Genomic DNA, 12360 nt, shown 5'->3' with positions numbered 1-12360 from the left:
GCCCTGCTAGTTAACTAGTTGTGTGATCTTGAGCGAATTACTTAGTATTTCTGTGTTTCAGTTCCCTCATCTGTAAAATGGGAATAATAATAGTTCTTAACCTCAGAGGATTAAGAGAGTTAATGCATGTAAAGTGCTTGGAAGAGTACCTGGCACTTAGCAAGTTCTGCTTCAATGTTAGCTGTTGTTATTATAACCTTGACTTTTTAAAAAAAAAAATAATGAGAAAATCCATTTTTGGGGAACCCAACATTGCAGAGGGAGACATGACGTGCCACCTATAACCTACTGTCTTCTTTTTTTTTTTTTTTTTTACTGCTTAGCTATCAAATGAGCTAAAGAAAGTCATGAATTGTCCTAGATTTATACAATTATGCACAGTTGTCTTATTTATCAGCTATCCTGCTTAGTAATTCTTAATTTTATCTCATTATTCCCTATCACATTTTCTCTGTTGTTTGTTTCAAACCATTTTCATTGTCCTCAAATAGATATCTAATCTCCCATATTTTATTAGGATTAAGACTGACATGATATCTTTTTCTTTGTGTTCTCTCCACACTTAGAAGTCTTTCTTGAATCTGAGGAAGAAGTGTCCTGATTCTTAATTGCACACTATTCTGCCTACTTCAAGATGTCTTCTTGTGGCTTTGTTTTCTAATGTTTTTCTTTACCTAGAAATATTATTTCTCCTACCCTTAAGGGAGAGAAAAAAACCTTCCCTTAGTCATAATAGTTCCTATAAGTTACTTCTCCTCTTTTCCCCTGTCCTTCCTTCCTCTCCTCCACTTCTTCCTTCCCCTCATCTTGCTCTGCTTCACCAGCAAAATAAGGAGCATTGTATTCCTACTGGTTCCATCCTCATCACCTGTCAACTCCTTAATCCGTTGAATTTTGGCCTTAGTCCCCAGTGTACAGAAACTGCTCTCTGAGGTTACTAATGGTTCCTGAATTGCCTGATCCAGTGTACTTTTCCTGATCCTTGACTTCTGTATGGCATTTCACACAGAGGCAAACAAGCTACATCTAGAAATTATCTTTTACTTTGGCTGCTAAGTTAGCACCCTCTAATTATTCTTACTCTGTCTACTTATTTCTTTTCTCCTCCCTTACCTTTGTAAATGTAGGCATTTCCCAATGCTGCTTTCTTCTCTAGCATTTCTCTCTCTTGAAAGCTCATAATCCATTTAATGTTGTATATGTTTGGTGTTAGAATGTAGAATTTGATGTCAGGAAAGAAAAAGGTTTGGGTTCTACCTTCACCGTGTTCTTTCTGAGTGACCTTGCGTAACTCAGTCAACCTCTGTGAGCTTCAGCTTTATCATCTGTAGACGATAACAATGTGTTTCACCATATTTATTAGAGTAAAAGGAAAATACAAGTGAAAATCACATTTTGCAAACTATAAAGCACTGTTTTCTTTGCTTTCTCTTGGTGATTATATTTCCATTTATCTCCCCCACATTAAGAAATGGTTGGTGTTCTTAACTACTTGCTGAACATCCATCTGATCTCCTAAGTTGTTAATGGCCTACTATTTTTCTAGTCATTCAAGTATGTAGTCACTTGGGCTCCTTCCTTTTGCTCTTTACTTGTAATATATTGCTAGACTCTGTACTTCTGCATTCTGTATGTGACCCCTCCTTTCCATTTCCAATGATAACTACCCTAGTTCATGCCTAGACTAAATCTGTGACCACGTAAGCAATCTCCATATTTTCTTCCATTTTAACCTGTATACTAATACTTGGTTATCCTCCCCAAAGAATAGTTCTGGTCATGTTTTGGTGTCTCTCCATTGCCTGTAGAATAAAGTCCAAACTTCTTGTATCTACTGTCTGACCTGAATCTACCATCCTATCTATCTGACCTCGATCTACCATCCCATTTTGTCTCTCACCAGTCTGCTTCACACACATCCTCTAACTGACAGAACTAAGTATCATTCACTGAGCAAGCCCTCAGTTTCCTGTCTGCCTGCTTATTCATCTTTATTCCCAGTCTCTGGATATCATAATACCATTTATCTTCTGAGGCCTAGCCCAGACAGCACCTTCCTTGTACACTAAGTCAGGAGCAATATTTCTATCTGTATTCATTGTACCACTGTCTCCTCTAGAACATTCTGCTCTGTGTTCAAATCCCATTAGCTCTGTTGTATCATAAGCTTATTCTGTATGATTTTTTGTCTTCCCCAAGCATTTAGCACACTGCTTTTGTACAGTGTTTGTGGTTATTTAGATTAAATGTGTTTTCAGAGTCTAACTTTTTTTTTTTTCTTTAACAATAGGTTTATGCTAAAACTATAGATGGGCAGCAGACTATTATTGCATGTATTGAAAGCCACCAGTTTCAACCTAAAAACTTCTGGTAAGTAAGTAGAGGTTCTTCTCTATTTGTATCTCGTTTTCATTGGAAAGAATCCACTAAACCAGCAGTTGAGACTTGGTTTTTAATCTAACTAGCCTGGGATAAGTTATTTGATGTAAAGTTTTCAGTTCACCATCTGTAAGACAAGGTATTTAGACACGATCACTTAGATTCTTCCTAATTCTAAGACTTCATAATCTGTCATTTTTTTTAAGTACCCTCATATTGTATGAGATGAAGGGATTAATAAAGCGCCCAGTGGGAAGCCTGAGTGTTACTTGGGTTAGGGATAATAATACTTGAGTTAATCGCATATCACAGTCACCCATCCGTTTGTGGAAAGGCCTCCCATGAACAGAATAGGAATGGTTTTCTACTTTAAGAAAAAAGGAAAAATGAAAGTCAAAACACTTTAGAAAAGGCTAATAGGCCACTTAGATCAAAATTTGTATTTGAATGGGCAGATCCTTAGATTTGTCAAGCTGGAAATAACTTGTTTCTTTCTTTCCTCTTTCCCAGCTCCTTTGCCTCAGTGGCCGATCACCTTTTTTCCTGCCCATTACTAATTCTGCAGTGTTGTGTGTGTGTGTTTTAATAGGAATGGTCGTTGGAGATCAGAGTGGAAGTTCACCATCACACCACCTACAGCCCAAGTAGTTGGAGTGCTTAAAATTCAGGTGAGATCCCAACATGTTAATAGGCCATAGTTAAAATGTCTTATCTTTAAACTAGACATGCAAATTGCTTTTTGTTCTGTTGTTAGAAATAAGGACCACCTATATGTACATGGAAAGGGGAATTGATGGCAGTGAGTAGAAGGAAAAGCTTCTCTCCTGGGGAGATAGTTAAGCAGAGAGGGCTATTGATAAAGCATAGTCACATGGAGTGTACTGCTTCCTTGTTATTTTTCTCTTTCTCCAGTCTACTCTTCGCAAGTGAAAAGAAAGAGAACTTAAGATCTTCTAGGAATTATCAGGCAGCATTGTTAAGAAAGAAGGAAATAATTCTTATATATTGGAACCCTGGTGGCACAGTGGTTAAGAATTTGGCTGCTAACCAAAAGGTCAGCAGTTCAAATCCACCAGCTGCTCCTTGGAAACCCTATGGGGCAGTTCTGCTCTATCCTGTAGGGTCACTCCAAGTCAGAATCAGCTTGACAGCAATGGGTTTGGGTTTTTTTATTTGTTTGTTTGTTTATATAGTAGCCAAGATATACTGGCGACACAGTGTTAAGCTCACAGCTGGTAACCAAAAGGTTGGCAGTGCAAATCCACCATCCACTGTGAGAGAAAGATGTGGCTATCTGCTTCCGTAAAGATTACATCCTTGGAAACCCTGTGGGGCAGTTCTCCTCTGTCCTGTAGGGTCACTAGGAGTCAGAATTGACTCGATGGCAATGGGTTTGGTCTTGGGTTTTCTATATAGCAAGTGGGAGGTCCTCAGGTGGCACAAACTGTTGGCCGGTGGCTACTAACGGAGAGGTTGGCGGTTTGAACCCCCCCAGCAGCATGCAGAAGAAAGGCCTGGTGATCTGCTTGCATAAAGGCTATAGCCAAGAGAACCCTGTAGAGCAGTTCTACTCAGTAACACATGGGGTCGCCATGAGTCGGAATCGACTTGATGGCAATGGGTTTGATTTTAATATATAGCAGCTACTATAATTAGGGTTGTGTGTGTGTGTTTAGCTCAACTCTGAAAAAAGCTGCATGAATAAGGTTTTTTACAGTCATGACAGATTTTAAAACCAAGTACATAAAACAAAGGAACTAGAGAGAATAGCCAAGTGTCATCAGTTTATGGAATATAAATAGCCAAGCAGAATAGATTACTAATGAGGGTGTCAGGAAAGACTGGCAGATGAATAAAGTAGCTGTAACACATTGGATTGAAGTCTTCTAATATTCTAGCAGAGATTTGACTTTAAAATTTTAGGGTGATTTAATTCTTAAGCCTGACCAACTCTAAAGTCAGATCAAATAGTTACTGGTAACTGAGACCATTAGTACCTAGTATAGCTATATTGTGTTGTCTTGTTTTAAAAATCACAATTAGCAAGAGTTACCTTTTTAAATGTATAATTTTATCAAAAAGTGTATGTAGGAGATGCTGTCTACCTTCACTCTTTCCATACATACCTATAGCTTCAACTACAAGCTGCCGCATCTCTCTTCCTGGAAGCTTTTCCTGGCCACAATAGAATGCCCAACTCTTAGATGAGGCAGGCTGGAAGTGTCATATTCACAGCTCTGGGAGCAGCCCTCAGTAACATACAAGAGCTGGTAGATAAATACGTCACTTCCTCACTCCTCTATAACATGTTCTGCTTAGTTTTTCGGAGATCCCCGGCACCTGCAATTATAACCTGCTCTTTAATACACCTGTAACACTTCCACCCCTCTATGTTTTACTTCCTCAGGCCCCTACTAGTGCTTCCTGTGATTACCTCCCACATAAACTACCTCCGGAAACCCTAGTGGCGTAGTGGTTAAGTGCTACGGCTGCTAACCAAAGGATCAGCAGTTCGAATCCGCCAGGCATTCCTTGGAAACTCTGTGGGGCAGTTCTGCTCTGTCTTATAGGGTCGCTATGAGTTGGAATCGACTCGGCAGCACTGGGTTTTTGGTTTTTTTAAACTACCTCACCTCAAATATTCGTCTTGAGGTCTGTTTGTAGGGGAGCCCAACCCAAGACAACATATTGTTTTATCTCTGTTAACCATATCTATTAGGTCCTGATGCTTTTAAACCTCTCATAACTATGGCATCAGTATTAACCTGGCAAATTATAAATTTATGTAAATACATTTATTTTCCTTCTGGAAGGAAATAGTTATTTATGTTTTTGTTTTGCCAATGCAAACATATAAAGTGACAGCACACATCACCAAGGGTGGTGTGTTATAATCCCTTTACAGCAGAGTCCAGTGCCCAGACCCTCATTTATATCTTTCAAGCATAGATTATCTCACCACACTTTTGGGAAGGGTTTGTTTCATTTCTATATATTTTAAAAATCAGAGTGAGAATTATTTGGAAAAGTCATGTAAGATATTTAACGCTTTGGGTTACTCTGTAGACAAAAGAGTAGTTCTGGGAAGGCAAAAAAATTCTCAGAATTTATGTTAATGATAATCATGTTGAAATTTGTATTAGTTAACTGAACCATTTTTATATCAGCAGGTAAGATCCAGGAAAGGTTTTGTTTTGGAATAGACAGAGTTTAAGCTTAATTTCTGAAAATTATTGTATTATGAGTACATTAGAGAATAAAATTGATATTTTTAGAGTTTTCGGTTGAGTTCATAAAAAGTGAGACTTATTAGCGTCACCCTATATTCCTGTCCATGCCCTCGTTCTTAAGAAACATTACAGAATTTTAACTAATTGTATAGTATTTATTCTTGGATTAAAAAACATGCCTTGCATACCTCCTTCCTTCAGATGGGTTCTGAGAAGCATACAAATCCCTTTTTCTTTTCTGGCCAGATCTCCATTTTTTTTTTTTAATACCCCCATCCTATCTGTGCCTGTTCCTCTTCCCAGTGTTTTTGTCAGCCTCTGGACTTCAGGTTACTTGCCATCAGATAAACAAAACGAATGTTTTAGTGTGGTCCATCCTGTATTTTGAATATCCTTGTCCTTGGCTGTTGAGATTTTAGCCTTTATATGTCATCATTGTTTAGCCCAATCTTTTTTGCCCAAGTATTTGCTGCTCTGATTTTTGCATTTAAGTATTACAGGTACTTAGGAGCTCTCTGCTTCTCCAGTGTATTCTTAAATTGTCTTTCTTCTTTAACCTCTTTTAGAAAGCCAAAAGGTAAAATTTAAGGGTTTGGCCAGCATACGGAAAGTCTAGCTTCTCTTGCCATCTGGACAGAGCCAGCTATTTGTCCCCAGTAAGGAAGATACTTCTTTTCATCCTTTAAACAAGGATATGTTATGGGTTCGTATTGTCCAAGAAAGCCCTTTTGTTGCTGATAGCATTGTGGTTTCTGTCTAGTTATCCAGTCATCTGACTGTTATCCAGTTCTAATGCTATCTCAAAAGAATAAGGCCCTACTGGGATACTTTATTTCCACCTGGATCAGGGAATTTCCAACATCTTGACAAAACATAGCCTTGGGAGGTATAAAAACCCAAAAACACCAAACCTGTTGCTGTTGAGTCGATTCCAACTCATAGCTTTACCCTATGGGGCAGCTGGTAGATTCAAAATGCCAACCTTTTGGCTAGCAGCTGTAGCACTTAACTATTGCTCCAGCAGTATAAGCACGTTTAATAAGGTTCTCACTCTGGGATTTGATCTGATTCAAATCCCATCTCTTCCTCTTCCTAGGTGTGTGAACATGGGTAAGATATTAAATTACCTCAAGCCTCAGTTTCCTCATCTGTAAAATAAGCTCAATACAGTGAAACCTGTGAGAGCTGGGGCTGCCTTGTTTTTTCTGCATCTCTTAAGTTTTCTACCTTTGACAGGGTGCAGTTTTACCACTTTTCAGTCGCTCGTTTTAGTGGAAAATATTTGCATGTTCCTTCTCTGACAGGTTACCACCTTACACAGGTTCAGCTTTTGGAGGTTTTACTGTAGTAGTCCCAATCTCATTGAGTTTTCGTGAAGATTAAGTGAGATGCTGTAAGTAATAATGTAAAGTGATTTACGTAGTGCCTAACACATTTTTTTTTTTTTACACATAGTGAATACTCAGTAAATAATAATTGTAGCAGCGTAGGCCCCGCTTTTCTCCTAGCCTTTCTGCTTTAGTCTCTAAAACCATTCCTTTCATTCAAACGTGTACTGGTAGTATAGACTAGTTGTAGGAAACAAGCACTTCCTATACTAACTAGCATTCTACCACCAACTTCATCTCTCTCCATTTCATTTTCATAGCACAAGTATAATCTTTTCCAAAACATTCCCTTTCTGAGTTCCCATCCCCTATAATAGGATAAAGTATGAATTCTTAACATGGTTTATAAGGCACTTTGCTCTTCACAGTCTGTTTCCAGCTTTATAGCAGTGTCTCCTGCCACACTCTCCTACACGCATATTCATCTACAGTGAGTTCTTTACTCTTCCCTAAACTAAACCGCTTGTGCTTCATTCTCTCATACCCTTTTATCCACCTGCTAGATACTCTTCTCTACCTTGTCCACTTAGGTAACAACTCCTGTTTTCAAGACCTGGTATAAATGCTCTTAACCAAAGGATTGTTACTGTTAGTCATCATTGAGTCGATTCCAGCTCATGGCAACCCCGTGTGTCACAGAGCAGAACTGCACTCTAGGGTTTTCTTGGCTATAATCTTAATGGAAGCACATCACTAGGACTTTCCTTCTGTGGTACCACCGGATGGGTTTAACCTGCCAACCTTTAGGTTAGCAGTCAAGCACAAACCATTGGTGCCACCCAGTGACCTAACAAAAAAGGATGGTCTCATCCTGTTTCTATGGCTAGTTTGTAGCCATGTTATGGTAACTAAACCTATCTTTTAAGTTGCCATGGCTTCCTGAGCCTTGCATGTCATTGATGTGTTAGTCTGTCTCTTGTATACCTGTCCTTCTTGCTAACTGCTCTCATAATTGTAGCACCCCCTTTTCCTTATATCTGCAGAGCTGCTTTTATCTGGCTTAGTTTTCTAATCTAATTTACCAGTAAAATATTTCTTTTTCAATCTTGTCTTTAACTCTTAATCAGGTTTTCCTTGTGCCTGGTCAGATCTACTTACCAATATCGATTATAATATATATGAAGAGATACAATAGGTATTAGGAATTCGCAAAACCAAACTCATTGCCACCTAGTCAATTCCGACTTATAGCAACCCTATAGGACAGACTAGAACTGCCCCATAGGGTTTCCAGGATTGTAATCTTTACGGAAGCAGACTGCCACATCTTTCTCCCACGGAGCGGCTGATCATTTTGAACTGACATTCTTTAGGTTGGCAGCTATGTGCTTAACCACTATACCACTGGGCTCCTTAGGAATTAGGACCCATCAAAACTCCTTTGTTTTCACAGAGCAAAATTAATGTTCAATGATTTGATTTTAATCATTTAAATACTGGTAATAGTGGGATCTTAAATCTGTATTTCAATGCCTAACACAGTGCCTAGAATAAATGTTTGTTGAACTTAATTAAAATTAATCATCAGTCTTTCCTGCTAAGGAAGGAGAGAATTCTTAAGGAGTTCTGTGAATTTTTAATACCACCTTGTGTATCACCATTGATCATATTAATTAATAATTGTTCAGCGTTGGTTGAGATTGGAGATGGCTGAAGATACAGATTTGTGCCATAAGCATTAGGTTTCTATATGAGCTACATATAACTTGTTCAAACATTCTTTCACACAGGTTCACTATTATGAAGATGGCAATGTTCAGTTGGTTAGTCATAAAGATGTTCAGGATTCAGTAACTGTTTCGGTGAGTGTAAAGTATTTAAAGTCTGTCTCACTTGTGCCTTGTTTTTCCTTAGAAAATTATTTTTATGCTTGAATGGCGTTCTGCCAGTAGAAATTGTTTGCTTTCAAGGTTTTGATTTTGGCAACGTTTACTAGTAACTGTTACTGTTATTAGCATAAGAGTATACAACCAGCTATATCAATTCACAACAGTCTTTGTCTCAGAATAGTGATAACAGCTTTAGAGAATACAGACTTCTTTCTTTTTCTCACTTGTGAAATTTGCTAAGAACAGCAAATAAGTACCAGAAGAAGGGTAATTTTGCCAAACTACACACTATAGGGCTATACTCGTAGTATTAGAATTAAGAAACTGAACATTTTTAGGAGCATTCTGTCAGAAGTATTGTGTTCCATACCTTGAAAGAAGGAATATAATTAGTTCTTATATTCTTTCTTGCATAGACTCAGTACTTTTTTTATGCTCTGAGAAGCTACTGAGGACTCCAAAGAGCTTTTCTTTATGTGTGTTATATCTACCAGTATTTATTTTCCTTATGAGAAATTAAAACTGAAAAATGTTTAAACTATGTAATTCATTTAAAAATAACAATAGCAAGCCCATTACTTGTTAACATAAAGAACGTTTTTATGAAAAATACCTCTACTTTTCAAACCAAAATAAAATAGTGATAAGAATGGCATTGATTTATAATTTCACAAACCTGTTGAATGCCTGGCTTAATATAAGACAGCTAGACTCTCATCTGCTGCAGTCATTCATTAGCCCTCAGAGTCATAGAATCATCACACGTCATATGGATTCTGGGAAAATGCATTGTACATACATGAGAGCGAATGAAAGACAAATAATATTTCAGTATTATAATGAAAATAGAAAATAGTTTTGACCTCGCAGGGCCTCCTTTAAAGTCTTGGGAATCCTTGGAGTCCCTGGATCAGACTTGATGACATCTGTTCCTCTAGGCCTTAAATTTTACCCTTTTACTGCCAATTCTTTAGTACTTAATAGTGAAAGGAAGAGATTCTTTAATTTTGTAACTAAATCATGTAAAGCAAAATGTGATTGGCTGAGTTAGCATCTTCAATGGCAAGTAGAGGGCATCATTAACATCTTAAACTAGAGATGGGTCTTCATAATGATGTCTTTTAGACATACTGTAGTAGAGTATAGAAAAAGCATGAGGTTTTTGTTTGTTTTTGGCAAAGACCTGGATTTAGATCCCGACTTTATCAGTGAAAAGCTGTATAATTTTGGACACATCCCTTAAGGAGATCCTGTTTTCTCATCTGCAAAATGGAGGTGATGATAATAACATAGCTACCTCACATGGCTGTTGTGGGGACCAGAGGAGGTAATATGCACGGAAACACTTTGTAAACTAGTGTTTTTTGTGGTGAACGTGCAGTATCTTTTTATTCACTGCTTATACCTTTAAAAAATGTTCATATTTTCCCTTCCTTTCCCCTCCATTAGAATGAAGTCCAAACTGCCAAGGAGTTTATTAAAATCATAGAGCATGCAGAAAATGAGTATCAGGTAAGAAGATTTGGAACTGATTTTAATAGCTATAGTACCTTATTTTGCTCTTAACATCTTTTGTTAGATCTGTGTCCTTTAACATAAATACACATGTTGTTCAGTGTTACTAATTGTGGAGACTTTGCAGACCTTACAGTTTTGCATTCTCCTTGTAATCAAGGTGTTGGGATTGGGCTAGCAGCCATAGTGTTAGAAATAATTTAGTTGGGTTTTTTAACTCAAGAAATTGGAGAGGAGGTGCTCACTAGAAATAATAAGTCCCGTCTGCCCTTCACAGGGGACTCAAGCGTGTCCTTTGACTACAGAACTAGTGTACTATCCATAACCAACCCCATTTCTGTTTAAGCAACTCATCTTCAATTATCTATTGCAGACAGCAATTAGTGAAAACTATCAAACAATGTCAGACACCACATTCAAGGCCTTGCGCCGGCAGCTGCCAGTTACTCGCACCAAGATCGACTGGAACAAGATACTCAGCTACAAGATTGGCAAAGAAATGCAGAATGCTTAAAGGCTGAATGTAAGATTCTTCAGTACGTGGGGGAAAAAAAGGATTCAACATGTGGTCATATGATAAATAGGTGGTTTATAAACAAGAGTGATATTTTGCTAGGGCTTTCAAAGTAAACAGGTTTTCTAGCCTCATGGAATACTGTTGAACCTATAACATTGTCTGAATTCTTTTATGTTCTCTACTTTGTAATATTCTGTTGTCAGTATATCTACTTGTAAATTTTTTTTTTTTTCCTGCCACACTTATTGTTAGGAAGAGAGAGAGAGAAATCTATCTTGGAGTCATTGTACTGTTGAGAAAATTTTCCTAGCCGTGAAGCCCTGTTACTGATACAGACAGGTAATATATGTTCAGTACTTTTCTATCCGTTCTTCAAAGAACTTCTGGCTCTTCAGTGGTTTTTACTGATAGACCAACAGCTAAAAAAGCTATGCTACAAACTACAGCTAAATGGAAGACACATTCATCCTTCTCCCTCCAACTGCTTTGATCATCACTTACGGCATCTCATGACTGTAGCTTTCAAAATTTTGGATTGGGGATTTTCACATCCTTTGGGGTGGTGGGGGCAGAGGAATTTTTCTGGAAATCCATTATACCCAGCTTCTCCGGGAAAGTTGTTTTTAAATCCAAAGACTTGAACCACATTCCCTGCACATGAACGTATTTTTTTTTCCCTTCCCTCATTGTCTTCTTCCAATCTAGTATCATTGTAGTTATAAACATCTGTATTTTTAAAAAGCATTACCCATTTGTTTTTGTTCTTTTTTTAATATTCAAGAACTGCTGACATACTATGGATGTAGTAGAGTATATATAAAACTTGAAACATGCAGATGTTGAAGGAATAATAAGTATATTATGCTTTAATACTTTGTGGCAGGATTGTAGTATAAGCAAACAACTCAAACAACTATGTAAATCACAGATAAAAACTAAAAACGAACCAAAGTAAGAAGGATAACTTCAGGCAGTATCTTTCTATTGTAACCTGTTATTTAAGGGAATACTAGTGATTTGTTCTAAATAGGATATAAAACTTGTTCCAAATTCCTCTTCTTCAGTCCTGCCTGCCAAGAACTCAAATGTAACTGTGATATAACAACCCTTCCCAGGTATATTGGCAGGTATGTGTGTTTGATCTCAGAATACACAGGTGACATAGATATGATATGACAGCTGGTAATGGTGGATTCATTTACATTGTTTACACTTCTATGACCAGGCCTTAAGGGAAGGTCAGTTTTTTAAAAACCAAGTAGTGTCTTCCTACTTATCTCCAAATACGTGTCAAAAAGAAGGATGTTTGTGCTTCAGCTTTGTTTTTTGCTTAGTCATACAGTCAAGCAGGAGTGATTCCAAGTGACCCGTTGAGCTGTGTAAGCATTTTTGTTTATTTCAAATAAAATATATTTGTATTATTTGTCATTCGTACTATCCATCCATACCACACTATCTCTGTATCAGGTAGACCAATACAAATATACCGGTTTTGTTCTAAA

The 12360-nt window shown here is 37.6% G+C and overlaps 1 protein-coding gene across 1 annotated transcript in view; it reads left to right on the top strand.

Moving 5' to 3' along the window:
• CAPZA1 (capping actin protein of muscle Z-line subunit alpha 1) overlaps positions 1-12360 on the top strand; it is a 47973-nt gene extending 35613 nt beyond the window's left edge. The window contains exons 6-10 of the mRNA XM_010589579.3: positions 2291-2370; positions 2969-3047; positions 8728-8799; positions 10276-10338; positions 10715-12360. Coding sequence (XP_010587881.1) covers positions 2291-2370; positions 2969-3047; positions 8728-8799; positions 10276-10338; positions 10715-10855 — 435 coding nt within the window. The 3' untranslated portion in view covers positions 10856-12360. The remainder of the gene's footprint in view (positions 1-2290; positions 2371-2968; positions 3048-8727; positions 8800-10275; positions 10339-10714) is intronic.

This window comes from Loxodonta africana, chromosome 3, assembly GCF_030014295.1.
Source record: "Loxodonta africana isolate mLoxAfr1 chromosome 3, mLoxAfr1.hap2, whole genome shotgun sequence".
In the NCBI taxonomy this organism is placed as follows: Eukaryota; Metazoa; Chordata; class Mammalia; order Proboscidea; family Elephantidae; genus Loxodonta; species Loxodonta africana.
This window is presented reverse-complemented; position numbering and strand designations above follow the sequence as displayed.